This window comes from Morone saxatilis, unplaced genomic scaffold, assembly GCF_004916995.1.
Source record: "Morone saxatilis isolate NCDOM2014 unplaced genomic scaffold, NCSU_SB_2.0 Contig24, whole genome shotgun sequence".
NCBI lineage: Eukaryota > Metazoa > Chordata > Actinopteri > Moronidae > Morone > Morone saxatilis.
The window spans coordinates 2,980,917-3,000,881 of NW_023339807.1; the positions used below are offsets into that span (position 1 = coordinate 2,980,917).

General features: G+C 41.8%; 1 protein-coding gene across 1 annotated transcript in view; it reads right to left on the reverse strand.

The window, feature by feature from the left end:
- Nucleotides 1-19,965, reverse strand: part of gask1a (golgi associated kinase 1A) — a 47,551-nt gene that overhangs the window by 8,725 nt on the left and 18,861 nt on the right. The window contains exons 2-3 of the mRNA XM_035672963.1: nucleotides 14,655-15,782; nucleotides 12,761-13,198 (exon numbers count right to left, since the gene is read on the reverse strand). Of these exons, the coding sequence (XP_035528856.1) occupies nucleotides 12,761-13,198; nucleotides 14,655-15,782 (1,566 nt within the window). The remainder of the gene's footprint in view (nucleotides 1-12,760; nucleotides 13,199-14,654; nucleotides 15,783-19,965) is intronic.

Here is a 19,965-nt window from a genome sequence, read left to right on the forward strand (position 1 = left end):
GCTTGGAAAGGCTCGGGGCGAAGGTGGCTTGCGCTTCGCCCCCCGCCCGGACCTCGTCGCTTCCTGGGCAGGGACTAAGTGCTCGCTGCGTAAAAGGCGTCAGGGTCTGCGGTGATGTCGCACAACCCACCCGACCGCGCTTGAATACGGACCAAAGGAGTCTAACGCACGCGCGAGTCAGAGGGTGAAGTAAAATCCTGTGCGCAATGAATTTGAAACTCGAGATCTCGACTTTGAAACTCGAGATCTCTACTTTAAACTCGAGATCTCTATCTTCGAAAATCGAGATCTTGAGTTTGGCCGGATCCCACTCCAGGCCTCACTTTCATTGCGCCACCGGGGTTTGTTTTTTCACCCTCTTACTTGTGCGTGCGCTAGATCCTTTGGTCCATGTTTCAAGACGGTCGGGTGGGTTGCCGACGTCGCCGCAGACCCTGACGCCTTTTAACGTGAGCCAATCCCCGCCTGGCGACGGCGACGCATGTTGGAGCCGCACTGAGGACAGTTCCGCCCCGGTTGACAGTCGCACGGAGCGAGGGGGCCCGTCCCTCCCCACATTTGAGAGAGGGCGCAGCGAGCACTTAGGCCACGGCCGGAAGCGGCGAGGTCCGGGCGGGCGGGCGCTCTAAAGCTCACAGCCGAAGCCGCGAGCCACCTTCGCCCCTGAGCCTTTTCAAGCCGACTAGGAGCCGGTAGCGGCGCACCGCCGACGGAGGAGATGGCCCCGCGCGAGGGCCAGCCAGCAGACATTGTCGGATTTGCAAGATCTCGCAAAAGAAAACTCGAGATCTCGGAGTTTCAAAGGGTCGAGTTTTTTTCTCATGTCACCTCCCGCGATTCGCAATTATCTTTTTGCATCACACCATTATTTAAAACTTTACAATCATGATGATTTGACATTTTATGTGTATGTACTAAACAACATGTTTTTTTAAATCTGGAGAACAAGATTTGTAAGTCAGGGTATCTCTGCAGCACTACAGTACTCCATTATAATGCTCCTTTGTCACACATTACCTTTAATCTAAAAGTTGCATCTTCTGCAGGGTTGAATATTGCCATTTTTGCAATTTGATAAACGTTTAGATTATTTTGCAGCCGCTATGTACAGAATGCAAAAATTATTAAGGCTACAATGAAAATGAAATGAAAACTATGATTTGAAGGGAACTTACTAACTTAGAAAGCATTTGTTATTACCAGCATGATCACAATTTAGTCAGCGCAAAAGTCTGAGCTTAGAGAGAGAAGCAGAGGGAACCGTAAACAAAATAATGTCAATATTTTACACTATTTGACAAATTATTTGATTGCAAGTTATAAGTTTTATTTTTGAAATTAGTTTTATGTTCTCTCAAATTCCTATTTTTGTTTGTTTCTTTTGGCACAAATCTAATTCCATACTCAAGGACCATACTCCCAGGTTGAGAACCCCTTCTGAATAGCACTAAAAAGGCAAGTCAGTGCAAGTTTTACATTTTTCTTTAAAAATGACATACACAAGTTGTTGATTAACCAAATAGTTAATGATTAATTTTCAGCTTTTTCTTTGTGTGAAAAGCAATCCTTGAACCCATTTGCTTGCAACTGATGATGATTGAGCCTCTGTGGGCAACAACCAATGTTTCGGGGCTTTGGTGTAGACAATGAATATCCAGATAACGGATATTTGGGCCAAGACTGTCTTTGCAGTCCGATCAGACTTTATACATGAGAATGACGAGAAACACATTTAAGCTAAACTCTAAACAGATATCTGCAAATGAATGCAGATACGTTTTTCAAAAACTAATAAAAAGCTAAATCGCTGTCAGACCATATAGCCGAAGGGTTTTATCTCTCCACACAGACTGTTTACCTGCATGCAACCAATGCGCAACCAAATGTGATTGGTGATTACTACTCGGACTACAAACTAAAACCAGGACTCTTCTGATGCCAAAATCTTGGTCCCTTGCCAACAGATTCTGCATTTATATGCACATATCTGTTTATAGAGATTAGGTGAAGTGTGCATGATGACTTGTTTAGGACTGGAAACACACAATTTGGATTTTGACTTGGGGCTTGTTGGTCTTGACTTGGGATACGAATACAGAGAAGAATACAGACTTACCCACCTGTGTTTATAGTAAACAGACTTTTTTCATTAGTTTTCTCTTCCAAATAAGTTCACCTAACTTGGGATGTGTTTAAAGGCTGACAGGTCACAGGTCTTGTTCCATACCCTTCTTCTACATGTCTGATATATTATAAGCAATGTAGCTAAATTCCCAGATTTCAGCGATGAAATTCAGTGAAATGATCATTACGGATATGAATGATGATCATAACTATGAAAGTAAGTTATAATAAACAGGAATTATCCATTAAATAATTTGGTGACAGCATACTGTACAGTAGCTAAACCTAACAAGCAGTTACAGGATGAGTAGAAATGTATCAACGTCTGCAGGCTGCTGTGCAAAATCACAACCTACGGTGAACTCTTCTGTTCTGCAGCCAATGAAATGACAAACAATACGAGAGGACCCTTGTGAGAGCCTTGTGATTGACTCTCCAGTGTTAAAATGTGAGACTGACAACACAGGGAAGCAAACAGACACGACCTTGATGAGATCTGCCCTCAGGGTTTGGCTGTTTGTGAGGGTCTGTGTGTTTGCTCTCCCTCTGTGTGTATGCAGTGTGTGTTTTGTGTGCATCAGTGCACTTGTACAAGCCTGTGTCCCTCACACAACCCCGCTGCCTTCGGGTCAGCCCTTTGTGTGCTTTGTTGTGCAGTAAAGCTGCACCTCCACTGTTTCTTCTCACTTGTGTGGTGCCATTTTAGGAGACTTCTCACCCTGCTGCAACATTTCCATCCCACACTGGAATACAATGATTTTGAGTTTGGTCCAGCAGCCTTGTGGAGACTGAGCCAATATTGACTTACACTGCCACTGAACACCAGAAAAGCCTCAGGGAAAGACGAGATGTGGTGCTCTGCTGTGGTCAGAGTCGACACAAAATTAAAGTGGAACAAACTGTAAAGTCTATGTGGGGAGTCTGATTCACTGAAATACTGCAAGTATTTATATTCAGCACAATCAATGTACTGCATTCTGTTCTTTCAATCTGTACGCACACTCTATCAGCACCCTCTGTGTTTAAATCTCCTTGTTTCAGTGTTTGGCGCTAAGTGCTTGTTGCTGTTCTGTTTCTCCATTGAACTTCTCAGCATTTACTAGTCAGTCAAACAGTGTGGGCAGTATGTGCTGCCTTTATTTTTTAAGGTTTTATTCTAATAACATTTGACTTTGTGTGGGTGCTGCTCTTTTCTTTACTCTTCTGCCACTGGCTGTTACAATGACAGTTTCAAACAACACAGTTCTTAAGTGTTCCAAAGTCCTACTGCATATTAACTCTAAGCAGGTGTGGAGTATTTTTCTAGACATATTCAATCAAATCAGTATGCATACTTAACAAGACTAAAGCCCTTTTCACACTGGACAAACAACCCACTAACATTTGGTCTTTGTCTTCAGTGGGAAAGGGTACAGTCTGCATTCGTTCTCGGGTCAAATGACCCTGTAATAGTCACAGGCCGTGATGGATACATGACACACCAATATTCTGTGCCATTTTCCAGCACAATGCTTTGATGTGTGTTCAAGTTCTAAGTTATTTAGGTATTTTTAGAGTCTATGGGAACGTGCAACAGGGATCTTGTTTTGTACATTACAAGATGCAACAATGGCAAGACGGCGATGTGAGAGAGCTTCTGATTCGATGGGGAAGAGGAAATAAGTTGATAGGTCACCAGCAAAACCTTCTGAGCACATTTATACAGGGTCATCAAAGAAGAAAAGTGGAAGTGGAAAACAAAGGACATGGAGTACTTTTTTAAATACCACACTACATCACTTGAAAACAGAATACAGAATTATTATTTAGGGCTTTCTCAAGGTCAGATAGATATTCTGCAAATCTTGCTTCTAAGTTTGAAAGTCTTTGCGCATTTTAAAAGAATACTTTGATAATTTAGAAAAAACGCTTATTTGCTTTTTTGCCGAGTGTCAGATGAGCAGATTGATAGCATTCTCATGTCTGTATGACACTGTGACGCTGCAGCTAGCAACTATTTAGCTTAGCTTACAATAAAGAGTGCAACCAGGGGGGAACAGCTAAGTTGGCTCTGTCCAGAGGTACAAAAAACACCTACCTCCACCTCTAAAGTTCACTAATTAAATGTATCTTGTTTAATTTGTATAAAAACTGAAGTGTAAAGACGACAGTTTGTAGTTTTATGGTAGTTTGTGTGCCGGACTATTTCCTGGCTAGTTCTGGCTAGTTCTATAAAATCTACACCAGGCCTCTAATTGAGACCTGCCTTTATTTGTCAAAACATATAGTCACACCAGGCTAGTAAAAGAGACCTGCTTCTAATCAGGACCCTGCTTCTAATTAACGTTTTATGGTATTTATTGTTGCTAAGTTGACCACAGAGCCCTGCCTTCCAGAATTGACGCAAGAGGGATACCTTCAGCGTCATATTTCAAAGTAGAGGGCCACTGACCAAGAGGCAGTATTTGACGAGCTGGGAGAGAGATCGTGTTGACCCAAGAGGAGAAACCCTTTAATTTAATGACCCCAAGCTATTACAGTCAAGCTTTACATTCTGTCCCTGTCTGTGGCAGGCCCTCTGAAAAACAAAAAAAACTTTGTGTTGTTTGTTGATATGGTGTGTGGGCATCATCTAAAGGCCAGCAGGACTCCAGACTCTAAGTGGTGTTTGACCATGATCACACTTTTTACTGATTTCAGACTATAATCTGAGTCCACCACAAACATGCTGAGCGTGCTGAGGTTTGGTCGATTTTTTTCCCTCACAGCTGTAGCAGGAACTGCTAGGCAGCAGTCTGAAGCAGTGTACCTTTCATTCTGAAAACCTGCACTCAAATTGTCACCTTATCCTCAGTTTCCCTGTCCTCCCCAGGGTGTCCTCCACTGCTATTATGTGTGTGCGTGTGTGTGTGTGAAAGAGTGAGGGTGCGTCCTTCACACTGCTCTTCCTGCGCGTTTGGTGTTTGGTTCCCTGCTATCAGAGCCCAGGGAGGTGTTAAGGGAGCAGGTAGGAACAAGTGTTCAGAGGCCCGCTCATCGGCTCTCAGCAGATCAATAGGAGGCTATTAGAGCTTGGCCCTGTTACAGGGATTGACTTCTGGCAGCGAGGGGGAGAGAGCCGCCTCATGGGTTATTCATATTCAACCCCACACACACACACTCTGTAGATGGGTGTTAGATACACATTCCATCTCAGTGTGCGGACAGAACAAAGCAGGACACAATTACTACTGGAGGTTGTAAAATCAGCGACATGGTGCAGCCTCTGCAGTGTAAGTGGACTGAGTGAGCTCAACACCGAGGAGGTGAAATGTGAAAGTAACAGTGACATGCTTAACAATACTATTTGAAGACTGACATTTATAAATACATTTACAGTGAGTGTGCGCTCAGGTATGACAGCAACACTAAATACATGGATGTTAGCATGCAACGCTGCGTGTGTGTGACAACTGTGCTCGTTTGAAAACAACAATGGCGGCTGCTAGCATGGAAAAGATGTTTTCACTCATCTACCGGCTTTAGTAAGAGTTGGACTACATTATAAGGTCCGTTGATCTGATTGGTTGATGTTTTATCATGATAGACAGTTAGTTCATCCAATCACCTGTTGAGTATTTGTTCAAAGAGCCTGCCCTTTTCCAAACATTTTCCAATTAACAACTTCCCAGATGGTTCTGTGCAGTCAGGTTCTAAAGTGACAGTTTCAAAAAAAATGTTTTACTCTCTGGGAACACCACTGCCTGCTGAGCCATTTCCTCTGATTTTTTTCAAGCAAGATGTTATATTGCCTTATTTTTCCACTCCGGCAAGTGTACACAAACACACACACATACACAGGTGAAAATACAGCACTCTAAGGCTTGGTATCTTTCTAACAGCAGCGTCTACTTATTACCAAAAACAAGGGTTGTTCCCATTTCACCTTTTAAAATAGATTTAATAATTTCTTAAAGGAGGATGGGTCTGGAAGTGTTTTTCCCTTTTCTGTATTGTCATTAAAAAAATTTTAAACAATAAGTGACTCTCCTGCCTATGTAACAATCATATGGGTTTATGTTATAACCACCATCGTACAGACACTTCTAAACACTACAATACCCATGAGCCGTTGTTTCTATGGAGGAGAATCCAGCCAGAGAGAATTCTTGAATGTTGGAACAAAACACAGCACCAGGGCTGCTGAATTCATTTAGAATTGACCCAGAATCCCAGAGTGAATTGATTTGAGCTGCAGATTGTACAGTACATTGTGTCAGTTTTCTCAATACTGTAATCTTTAGCTTTTACTTGCCATTAGGGTTACAGTCACAGAATATTAAGCTCTGTGACTGGACGTTTTCATTGAAATGCACCGTAGAAGTTGTGATTAACTTCTCTCCCAAAGTTTTGATGTCCACAGGCTTGTACCTTTGACTTTTTTTCATCTGATTTAATTATTTAATAACAGTCTATACTGTAGATTGGCAGATTAACAGTGAAGCGTGTGAAACCTATGAACAGAATAATCATTTGTATACATTCTCTCGTTGGGCTAACATCTAGTCAATAAAACAATAGCGAAATAAAAATATTATTCACTATCAAAAATGTGTCTATACTGTATAAATCATTTATTATTAAATCAAATATCTAGTCTCTTTGCCAATGCGTATCTTTCGCAATTACTATAAGATTGACAGTTTCATTTAAATTATGCTCAGGTTGAACCTGTGCATATACAACCTCTATTATTTCCTGGGCCTAATCAAGAAACTCCTGCTCAGACAATCTCTTACTGCAAACCTAAGTGCAGAGCAATTTCCCTGATTTTAGTCCATGGAGGTGCACACATATATGTTCAGTTTTTTAATCAATTGTATATATACAATATACAGTATCTGAATATCTGTAATGAGTACCATTATTATAATGTAATTCAAAGCCACTTATAAATATTGAAACGTTTATTTTAATTTTCCTCTCAATTGACACAGCAGTAATAATGTGTATGTGTACATTTATTAATTAATCTCCAGACATGGTACCACTAGGGTCTAACAAACTACTGTAGGTATACAACAGTCTGTGCTTTCAAGCACATCAGAATGGTGAATAACTCAACACAGATCCCACATTTACACAGTGAAATAATTTGCATGCTGAGCTCTATCAAAGCTGCTGGAACTTTTATTTACTTTAAGCAGAACTCAAACACCATTTCCTCCAGATAATCACAACAGTATTTCCAGTGGTGTAAACAGGATTATTATGGGGAGCTTTGAGCGCTGATGTAAGCAGCCAGACTGTTACTTTTCTCACAGTATTTGTATGTTTGGGTTTATTTTGGGAATGTAAACACACCCATTTTAATCAGTAAACTGATATACAAGTATAAATATAAGCAACACATTATAACAATGGAACTGCATTCTCCAATTTTACCATTTTTTCCAAGTTACCAATTTACGATATTTGGAGCCACACGATATTGTTTTCTGAAGTACAGTGAGAGTGCTACAGTGACAATTCTCCTTTGGTCTCTGAAAAGAGCTGCCTCCTAACAATTTCTGTTCCTCAGCCATGATTGTGTCACGTGATGCAGGGAAGGGCATGGTTTCTTGCAGTGTTGTCATGGCACTGTGCCTCTGTAGAGAGGTGCTAAATCATAGTGAAAATGGCGTATTGTGCCATGCTGTACAGTTGCAAAGTCAGTCGCTCAACCTTGCTGAAATCAAGAGAAATCAAAAGATCTCCCGGTGGGATATTCCTCTCACATGATAAGTATAGTCCCAAAATTCTACCGCACACCTTTACGGCCTAATTTTAGTCTTTCCTCTGGGCTTCTACATCGCTTTACATGGCTCCTAATTTTCATTTAAATTTTGTGGATCTCTGCTGGGGTTCAAGAGCTCGTCATTCAGTTGAGAGCCCGTGTGAATGAGAAAAAACAGCTACCTTTACCTCATAACTTTGCATTATGGGTCACACTGCCATTGAAAACAGGTGCATGTTTAATGTAGCAAAGAGTGGGTGGTGACAGTAGGCTCAGTTGTCTCTCTCATTTTAACAAATTTAACAGAACCTCATTCACACAAAGTCTGCTTCAACTAATCATTTATGTCTCTATTAATACCAGCAGAAGAAAGTACCAAAATTCCCTGCGGCCAAAAAAGCTCTATATGACAGGACACTACAAACTTAAACAAGGTTAATTATTACTCTTTGTAATATTATTTAAAGGACCAGTGTGTAAGAGTTAGTGGCATCTAGTGGTGACGTTTCAGACTCTTCTCTTCTTCTTCTCCAAGATTCACAGCCATTCATGCAAAATTGCTTACCTAGTGCTTAAACCCAACATGTATTCTGTTTTGATGGTTTGCCTTTTTGTTGGTTGACCCTCTACACATGTGCATTAGTGTTGGAAAATTTAAGTATTAAAGGACCAGTGTGTAGGATAGTGGCATCTGAAGGGTGAAGTTGAAGATAGCAACCATACTACATCTTTCCAAGTGTGTAGGAGAAACTACGGTGGCCACGAAACTCGCAGCGCCAGCGTTCTGGGCTACTGTAGAAACATGTTGGTTCAACATGGCGGACTCCTTAGAAGAGGGGAGAGATTCTAAGGTAACAAAACACAATGATTCTTATTTTCAGCACTTGCCACCTTTGTTGTAGAGACATAACAATTGCAACAAAAACCCCCCAAAAAAGCGAGAGCGTCCAAAGCTTTCCAAATAACATACATTATACATACATACACCCTGGATTAGTTATTGCACACTTTCAGGTAGAATCTACTTCCAAAAATATCCTGAAATGTTTTGATTGCTTTGGGAGAGTGATCGTACTACTTCTCCAGCTGCCCACATGCTAAAGCCACAGCGTCATATAAAGGCCATGTAAAGATGAATAGGCAGCTAGTTTGGTTAGCTGGCATAGTTCCCAGAAAGTAGATCTGACTCTGTGCAGTCAGCTGTAATAGCTAATCCAAGGACCTAATATGTGTTTACTTTTAGACTCAAGAGACAAGCATTTGACAGCTTTAGGAGGTTTGGCTGCTTATGAATGTCTACAATGGAGGTGGTGAGTGCAATGTTAGCATGACCCACAGTCAGAATGGACACAGTTATGAGGAAACAGGATATAACATCATTCCCTATGTTACTGTTCTGTATTGCAATGTCATCTATTGTGTTCAGAGCTGTAGGTTGACAAATGTTGACTTTACTCTGGCTATGGAAGAGAAGAGATGGCATCATTTGCACCTCTTACTCTCACTCTGTCTCACCTTCTCCTTTTTAGAATGTCTGATTGTCTATACTTCACTATCACCATGGCAACCACATCCATCCATCCATCTATCTATCTACAGTGGTAAGGCTTCTTCTTAATACATTTAGCACAGAAACAACAGCTCTGGCACAATCATTAGCAGCTGACACCTTATAAACGAGCTCCACTCAAAATGTAAATCCAAAGACGCACAAAAACGCACAAATACACACGAACACACACACACTCACACGCTCACTGACACAAAAGCACACACACCCGTATCCAGACTGAGAGCTGTATTGGATTTTTAATTGAACCGACAGCACCGCGTCCATATACCCACAGACACTGACACATCAATACCCCCGGACCCACACTCTTCTGCACACACAAAAACACACCTCTAGTCTGTGGGTATTGCTCATTATTAAGTTGGACCATTATGTAGAAATAAGCCCGGCAGTTTTGGCATCCTGTAACCTCTGTGCCTTTTCATCAGTCAGAAATGAATTATCTGAAATCTAATTACACTCAGGAATTCTGACAAAAGACATTCAGGCTCACTTCTCCACTACACTTTCAATCAAGAGTGGTGCGGGTTAGCTCTTGTAGCCCCTTCAGAAATGTTTTTATATTTTATTTTAATGGTTGCACTGCTAGGGCAACCAATTTCCTTGCATGCAAGACACGCATGTTTAGTGGAACTATTAACAAGCCTTTTCAATTTTCAGTAGAACCAGCATCCATTTTATATTCTTTAATTCTGTTTTGAGTTTTCTATTATATAACCTCAAGATTAATTGGACAATCAACTTGTGCTAAACATGCACCATCAAGAAATTACGAGTAGTAGAGTATTCTGAAACATGCAGAACAGAAATGACACTAATGGCACAATAAATAGCAGTGTAAGGCTTCACAGACTGTGGCATTAAAGGATACGTTTAAGATGTTCAAGTTACACCTTCACTCAATTAGTAAGGTTTCCCTTAGTTATAAGACAGAGGGAGCTATACACCACTTCACAGTCTCTGTCACACTTCTCAGTGATTGGCAGGTCTGTCTTGTCCCTCCATGTAGCTGATACGTTGTTCCGTTTTGTGTTTCAGTCTAGTTTTTTCCTGTTTTATGTTGAAATAGTCCTTTCTCACCTGTCTTGTGCAACTTCACTTCCTGCCTTTGTCTTTTTCCCGCCTCTTTTCAGTTTTACCTGTGCCTTGTTATCCTACTCTTGTTAGTGTTTTTGTTTCCTTGTTTCAATGCCAGTTTGTCTTTGTCAGTTTGTTGAGTGTTTCTTTGTGTTTTTTAGACTTTATATCTCGGTTTATGCACTTTCTGCTTCATTTACTGGATTTTTGCCTGCCCAATTTGATTTTGGTTTGCCTCAAGGTCTTGAAGGTTTATGTGCCACCGCCATTTTGTATATTGAATCATCTGAACTTGACCAGCCGTCATTTCAAGAATGTTACTCCTTGAGTTTCTACCACCCTTTTGACACGTTTGTCTATGTTTATATTATATAAAACGATTTAACTTAATTTTGACAATATATATTGTGTATATTATACTCTATATTGTGGTACCTTGCTGACAACAGTGATGTTACTCTCCAGATTCTCCCAAAACACAGCAGAGATTGTGTTTTCTCCGGAGAACTGGCTTCATTTAGTCATCCATACTATTTTAAGTCCTGTTAAAAATACTGGACAAGACAGATAAAATGTAAAACAATTCCCTCCATGTGGAAGCAAAGAAGGCCATTGTGCTTGAAGAGCATTTCACACAGGCATTTCAGATGCTGCACCTGGATTCGGCAAAGGCTCCTAATTGAGCTCTGTGGTATCATTTCATCACAAGAAGACACGCTGACACACAACCCAATGTGATGATTGAGAGACAGCAGAACGTTCAAGGGTGTACTCTCACCCACTGCATGCTGGGATACACTACACTATTGGAGCGGCGGTGCTGAATATGATGAGCAGGAATACGTAGATCTGGATGGATGCACTGCTGCTGCACAGTCAACAACGTGACATCAAATCTATTGGTTACCAGGGCAACTGTACAGATCTTTAGACATTAAAAACTGCCATCAGTGCCATCAATGCCATAACCACAGTCTCAGTAGAATAGCATTCATATTGAGGTTGGACTGTGCTCTGAGTAATCAGGAATTAAGTAGGAAGGAGAATTCACATTCAGAAAACTTCAGTCCAATAGTTAATTTCTCCTGTCTTAAAATCAATATTAGTCCACACAGGGTATAATCTCCTGTCCAGTGGCAACCTCATTTCCACAAGTAATAAAGCTTGTGTGTGCAGGTTTATAGATAATCAGTGTTTTGTAAATAATACATATTTTACATTAGCACCACAACAAGCCTTTAGTTAATGGATTGTTTACTCACAATGAACTAGATTCTTTTATCACTGTAGCATGTAATTATGTGTCAATAGGACAGTGTTTTATTGCTGCATATTACTATAACAGCCACATACCTTCTTGCTGAACTGTTGCTGCTCTCTTCTGTAATCGTCACAGGGAATAGGGAAACTTTCGAGTCGGAGGATTGCTACAAACAGCTTTATGCTTCTTATGTGAGATCAGATGCCATCTTGTCTCAATTACACTTAAAGCTCTTTGATAACAACCTAAATTTAATGGCTCAGCCAATAAGGACATGTGGTGTGTGTGTGTGTGTGACAGACCAGACTTCAATTCAGTCTGTGTGTGTGTCTCTTTCTATTCACTGAAGCACAGGTTTATACAACTGTGTGCTCTGAGTGCCTTGATGGTCACTGTGAAACTAATATGCAAGTCTTTGCAGCGGCTGTGTCCATTAAAGCAGAAATCGATGCCTGAGAAATGACTGGAAGAAGCTTTAGAAAGTTGAAGAAAGGATGAAGAATGAGGAGCAAGGGCTGATAACATTGACTTGAAGGGTCACGGCTCATAGAGTACCAGCGTTTAAAAAGGGACAAGGGCTAGCTAGCTTGGGACACTCTTGACGGATCACTACGACCCGCAAGGCGAGGGTCACGTGACCAATGAATGCCGGCGAAGGAATCAGTAGGCAAGGTTTTGGTAGGATCCCTACCCTGTCTACTTGTATTGGAAGGTAAGCAGTGCAAACAAACACTCAAAACGTCTGAGATGCATTTACTGTTAATTGTTGTAAATTCTGTGATGAAAACAGCCTGATGTCTCACACTCTTTCCTGGTTCATGTAGGAATCCTCCCTATCACCAGTCCTGACTCCACTTACCCTATCCTTTCTGGGATGGAAAACATTTATTTCCCCCTCTACAATAATTAAAAGATTATGTTAACGCTGGTTAGTGATTTTGTCTTTCTCCTATGTGAGGAAGCCACCATAAGAAAATAGCACTTATCTTACCTGTAATAAGAAGTCAAAGAGAGCCAGTCTCCCCCACTCCGAGTGGTGAACTCCCACACAGGGCGCTGACCTCAAGTCGGTTTCTTTCCCACAGTGGACCTGCAGCAGCTTCTGGTACTGGACCCAGCTGAGCGGTACTGAGTTCTGGTCGTTGTCTCTATCAGCCAGGTGCTGAATGTCTGGATCCCACCACACTACAGGTCTGGGGGTGCCGCTGATGTATCGATACGGTAAAATCTCACTGTGAAAAGTCCTCAGCACCGCAGGGAGACTTCTGTTGAGTCCCAGCACCCTGTCCAGGTGGAAGGCAAACACTTCAAACCAGTCATCAGTGCGTTTGATCAGGGAGCAGTGCCCCTGCTGGCAGCGTTCACTGTGGGTTTCTGGGTGTCTGTCGCCAGGTCCATGCTGACCTGAATCTCTCTTTGGTGATGGCTCCTGTGATGTAGAAATACAGTTATATATTGCTTTGTCATTAAGTTTTTATTTCTAAAACACAATTTTGTATTAAACACCACAGTCACTATCTAGTGCCTAAGGCTACAGCCATTCATTTTGTTGAAACAGCTTCACTTGTGAAAATGTAAATGCATATAAAACAATTAAATACCTTTTTAGCCAGCTGGTAATTAATAACACCAGGTCTGCCCTCAGCCTTTTACATAGAGAGGAGAGCTTTTTAGACTTTTGATATGAACCTGAAAAACTCATGTGATCTACTATGGTGCCCACCTTTATAGGGCCATACCAGTGTATTTTTGAGTTTTAGCAAATCATGTATACTCAACTACTGCTCACCATTTTTAACCAGATTTATATTTTGATGTATTTTTCTTTGGTTTCCAACCATTTCTGTAAGGTAGTAGTAGGAAAATCAATTAGCAGATCCATGCCACATGCTTGAATTATACAACCCAACACACTAATCTTCTGCATTCATTTCTATCAGTGTATACATACCATGGTAATGCAGTTTAAGAATTAAACAGAAGTTATTCAGTATTTTTCTTTTCTTTTTCTTGTCAACAAAGCCATCAGAGCAAAACCAACAATGATGCGAAGGGAGGGAGGTGTGGCCGACAAGTCCATTTGTTTTAGTCTGAGATGCTGGTGCTCTGGTGTTACATTTAGTGTGTATAGCACCTTTTTAAGGTCTGCCAGAAGATACAACATCATGTTATATGATATATCACTTTGGGTTGAGGAAAAGCACAAACCTAACATGTTTATTACTATGCAGGCCTGGAATAATTGATATTAAATCAGTGAAATTTAAAGCACAACTACAATATTAGTCAATATGTACTTTATTCTCTTCATGTTGTTGATGTTGTCATTCCGTTTCTTGCAATTCAACTACTGCTACTCTCTATGATACCTAGTACATGTCTGTCCATCATGGTGAAGAACCAAGCATCTAAGAAAAGAGGGTGTCATATACGTAGTCTTTGTTACGTCACCCATAGATTTCTGAAGAGAGTTGTGAAGCTCAGTGTGGTCGGCTTTGCCATCTTGGCAGTTCTGACTCTGCCCATTTTTGGATTAGCCAGGAGGCGGTAAAGAGGTTGAGCGTGGGTGGAGCTGAGGCAGGTGAATGAAGACTGTTGTCATGAACGGGGAAATTGGGCTTTTAATATGGTGCCTCAAATGTTATCTCAAAGCTCTCTGAGACAAGCTTGTGATTTTGGGCTATTATAAATAAAATTGCTTTGACTAATTTGAGGACATCACCAGGTCATAAGTGGCTTGTTGACTCACTTGTGATATGTAACAGCTGTTCCACACAGAGCTTATGGTCAATGTATGTGGATGGGAGATAAACAGATCCAGCCACACTGTGTGACATTTCAAATGATCTCTGAATCTTATTATTAAAACCAGTCAAACTGTGTACCTGCTGGTGAACCAGCGCCACCTGGAGAACCTGTCCATGTGCGGGCACCCTGGCCTTACTGACCAGCTCGGCCCCGGAGAGGAGCACCATCTTCTGGATGTCATCCTCGCTGAGCCACGGGAGAGGATGGAGATCTGGACTAATCCTGATCCTCCTGTGGTCACTGTCTGGAAAGTCCTGCTCTGTAAAGCTCCGACACCAGCTGCTGTCAACTTTCTTTATGGCTGCCTCAGCTTTGGACAAAGCCTTTCTACGGTCCAATGGCCCAGGATTCTTCTTCGCTTCAGAGGGATCGTCTGAGAGATTATGGTGTTTTTTGAGATCCCTGGAGGGCTTTTTCACAGCCTGCTGCTCTTTACCAACTTTGTCAGATTTCCCAGAGTGCTGTCTGTGTTTTTCCAAAGCCTGGTGATGTTCAGCTAGCTTCACAGTTGTATGGCTGCCATGTATTTGTGTGTCTGCATTCCTGTTTGTACGTCTACCCTCCCATCTGCCTGCCTGTCTGTCTGCAGCTCGTCTGTCACTTATTAGGGTATCTGCTGGAGCGGGGATATGTGCTGCTGTGTATTTGCTTCTTTCAAGATGAATGTATGCCTGTGCAGTGTGCTCTACCACAGCACTATGATTGCCTGGCTTAATTCTATGCTTTGGCCCCTTGTTGTTGACTGTAAACTCTGGGAGATGGGGACGCTGATGACTGGTTGAGTGCTGGATGGCGCCTGCCATTTGTTTTCTTTTGGAAGCAATGCTTTTGGTTTTGTGTTTATTTCTGCGAAAGTCTGCATGACTTCTCTCTTTGATGCTGTTTTTGTCATCGCCAGCAGCATCCCCGAAAGGTTTAGGTGCCACTGAACGTTTAGACGTCTCTTTTTTAGTGCTGGATTTCCAGATGTGAGCGAGCAGCTGCTGGGAGGCAGCGACTGGAGGGAAGTCCATGACCCTGGGCCTGGAGCCGAACTCCCCCGCTGAGCTCAGGGCTCGAGAAGACCGCCGGTCAATGTCGGCGGGCGGCAAAGGAAGGGGGAGAGTCATCGTCATAACAGAGATCATGAGGAAGAGGAGGAAGACGGGGGAGAGAAGGAGCAGCCATTTGTGACCACAGCAGAGTTTTGACCACGCTCGCCAGGCCTGGAAGAAAAAAATAGACAAAAAGAAAAAAAGACAGAAACACTAGTTAAAGGGAGACCGACAGAACCATGATTATAATGGAGCAGTACCATAAATTGCAAAGATAGCATTTGCACTAAACAGAACAGAGTGCTCGGATTCCTGTGGGGTTAACCAAAGGCTGTGCTGAGATCTCTTGGCTCCAGGCATGTGGAAAGTAAATTTGTTCATGATTCATACTCTGCAAGGGGACGGGAGTAGAAAAAACAAACTGTGCTTTTGGACGTTATTCTATTCAGTTCTGTGATACCACAATAGTGATGTGTGACCTTTCAAGTGTTTATTGCCCAAAATGGAAATAGAGAAAGAAAAGCAGGAATCTGGTGACAAAGAGGGAGCAGAGCTAAAACATCCTGTTTATGCTGCACAAATCTGAATAGGCAAGCAGTAAAATATAAAGCGTGTGTCAGCCGGGCTCTGTGTTTCCAGTAGCTTACAGCAGAATTGGACTTATCCAGCTGAGACCAATACGATTGTGGCGCGCCCATAATTCAGTGCTGCCTTCTGCGCGCAACGCACAGCGAAGGGGGAAAAGCCATATTTCATACAATATGCTGTCACAGCCCCAATATGGCTTACTGTATACTCAGTGAAGGCTCTATAAAAGTGATTTTGCTGAAGGAACTCAAAGTGCTGGCCCTTTATTTACTGTGCAGTACCTGACATATTATGCACTCCTTCCATGTGATGCCTTTAAACAGAGGCAGCAAACTGCGGCTCTATGAAACTGACATCCAAATAATGAAACCAAAATAAGGCCTTCAAAAGATTTATTGTCGACTATTTCAGGGTTTGTGTTGGAAGAAGCCTCTATAGCAACACTTATTCTATGTGACAGCAAGCGTCTCAACAGAAACTACAAATAAAATTGTCTGAGGAAGGCTGGTGGCTCCCTTACAGACAGGGTGGCCTACGCTTCATGTTCAGTGGAAAGATAAACAGCAGAGGAAGCATAGACCACTTATCCCAGTAACGAAGCTTCCTTTCATTCCCAAAATTGGAATCGTGCCTAAACGACATGAGAAACCTGAACCCAATAGTGTGCGCTCTATTTGTATGCCCCACTTTTTACCCTCACCTATAAGTAAAGCCAGAGGTGAAAGGCTGCCGTTTTCATTCCCCAGCAGGATGACCCAGATAACTGCCGCCTCTCCTCTCTGCCCCTGACTGCTCTCTCCCTCTCTGTCCTCCTCATTTGGGTGAATGCACAGTGAAGGAATGTTTCAGACCCTTGAGGCGTCCTCCTCATCTTAAGAGCTGTTAACAACATTTCCAGATCCCTCTACCTGTGAAAGGATCCCATTATTCTTTCGCTGGACTGGAATGCCCTGCACCAGGCTGAGAGAGCCTGACATATTATACACACTCATACATACACAGCAGAGGCTTGGACAGTGCATGTCTCAGACTCAAATGCATATCTAACCTCTCGGAAAAATCTTTATATGCCAAAATGGATGGTGCCGCTGTACTGATACTATGGAATCTGAAGTGCTTTACAGAGGCAACACAATGAATATTAATCAGCTCAAAACTGCTCAAAGGAGGTACATAGAGCAATTTAATGTCATTGAATTATTGCAGCACTTAGTGTGAGACTTTGGTAAATCACACTAAATGAATGCAATCACTGCTGAGAGGATTGGCAGCCTCTACTGACCTCTAAATGCCTTTCTATATTTCACGCCACTGTGTCGGATTTCACAGCAAATATGCCTCTGCCTCACTCCAGTGGGATGAGCGACGAGGTAACAACCACTTCACTTACATTTGTTTATTTTTATTGTAACCGCATACTATAAAGGGTGGTTATAAAAGCTGCATATAACACCTGCAAATAGTTATTTGAAGGCCAACAATGTAAAGATATTCTTTTAAAATTGTTAAAAAGGCATCTCTGTTCCTTCTGGTTCAGGGTAAACCTTTTGTAAAATACAATACATACTTGTTGCTGCTGGAAATGAGGTTGATGAGAGTGGTGAGACTGCAGGCTGTAAAACTAAAACTATGAGCTGAAAGATGCTAAAAAAAGTGTGAATTTCCAGTAAATTTGTCAATACCACTGGACAAAAAGGACCTGTATCTGGAAAGATCTAATGGTATCGAAGTTTATGGAAATGTATCCAGACCTGTATATCATATATCACATTATGTAAAAATAAATTCTGTCAAAGATCTTTTGGATATGGACAGTATCTATCCATATCCAAACATATCACCACCTTTATTCCACAGCGAGCTCTTTCACATTACTCATGATGATCAGCTGTAAATATAAAATTTTTAGAATAATTATATCTTTACGATTTTGTTGTTTTGTTTGTTTGTTACTTACTAGTGTTATAGCTGTGAAATGGTCTGATCTGGGAATGCACCATCTCTACAAGGAGTCAGAAAGTGCAAACACAGGACGAGCAGTAAGATAACCACTCAGGTTTTAAACAAACCTCCAGGTTGACTTATTTGGAAGAGAAAATGAAGACAAAGACTATAATTATTACCCAAACTGTCCGTTGTAAACATTAATCCTCACTTGCGATTTTTACTTCTGATCTGGCTAAACTGTTGGCTGTCTGATGATGGGACATTGCTTGCTTGCTTTGCCCGTTGTAGCATTGCAGCTGTGCTCCCAGATCTCAGTAATCACTCTGTGGAGTATGTTTTTAAGAATTATCCTTTAAGGCTGCTGCAACAACTCTGTGTTGATGTACATGAGAGTCCACACTGATTCATCGCTCACCAAGTTTCAACACGTGCTGATAAAAACTGGCATGTAAATGTGTCCGTGCTGAGACCTAACATGAGGACACCACTATTATCACAAGCACAAATACATGAGTCACTGCATATTAATGTGGCAGCGCTTCACTCTTGTTTACCCAGTAGTGTCTCTGCTCCTATCCTACATCTCCCTCTTGTTAGCACTTGTTTTTGGCTGAGCATTGCTAATTAGCGTCCAAGCGTGTGCATCTTAGTGTGGCTTAGAGTGAAGGTGTTGACGCGAGAGTGTTGTTGTCTTGCTTTTTAACACCTCTCTCTGGCAAACACGCACGGCCGGGCTACAGAAAGGGTCAACAGAGGGTGACGTGAATGCAGCTGGGAACTGGTGTAAGACAACACACTGTTGTTTCACGGGATGTGGTTGGCTGTACTTTAAGTTTCTTGATAACGCCATGCACTCTGGCCTGCAGAATGAATACTTTAGGAGAAAACACAGTGAAATGATGTAAACACCGGTTTCCCACAGTATGGGGAGAAGAAATTTGTGGGTACATGCTTAGACACACACACACACACACACAGCACTTGCTTTTGCAATAAGGATTACATTTTCTTTAAAGGCGCGAGGTTACAGAAAGTTATTGTAACAGTTTGTCTTTTCTTTCAAAAAGAAAAATTACACTATTACTGGCAAGCTAAAGATATTTTCCACTTGTTATCTCTCTACGTTCTCGACAGGTTATTTCTGTCTTTGTTCTTCCCTCTTTGTCTGGCTCCACTCTTCTCACTGTGCTGCTCTGACAACAGCCGAAGGCCAGCTCCCCCCCTGCACACACATACATACATAGTGTATTTATATATATATATATATATATATAATGCACATACACACGTCTTCCCCTAATAACCTCCTGCCCGCTCCGACAGGCCCGGAGTTACTATCTGACAGCTCCCTCTTTTTTCCTTCCCTTTCTCTTTTAATATTCCTCCTTTTCTTCTCTCCCAGCTGAGAGCTGCAGGGGAGGTATGCAGCATTAGGTCAAGACACACAACAGGTGCTGCAGCCAGCCAGCTAGCCTGAGGAGAAGAGAGGAGGATGAGGAGGAGAAGGAGGGGCGAGAAAGTCTGGTGACAGAAAATTGTCTCATTACACCATCTCAACTCTGAGACCTTTTATCAGTGGATGAAGTATTCAGATCCTTTTACTTAAAGATCCCCTCCAGACATGTATTAAGACATATATACAAATAGTCTGTCTGGAATAATAATGTGTGTCGATGTATAATTTCCTTCACACTTTCACACTTGTACAAGTTGCATACTGGACCAGGACTGACTTCCAAACCATTTATGCTCATAAATCATGCTCATATTAAAATCAGATGTTCAATGAGCACAGAGAAACTTCCACTTTCAGCAGATG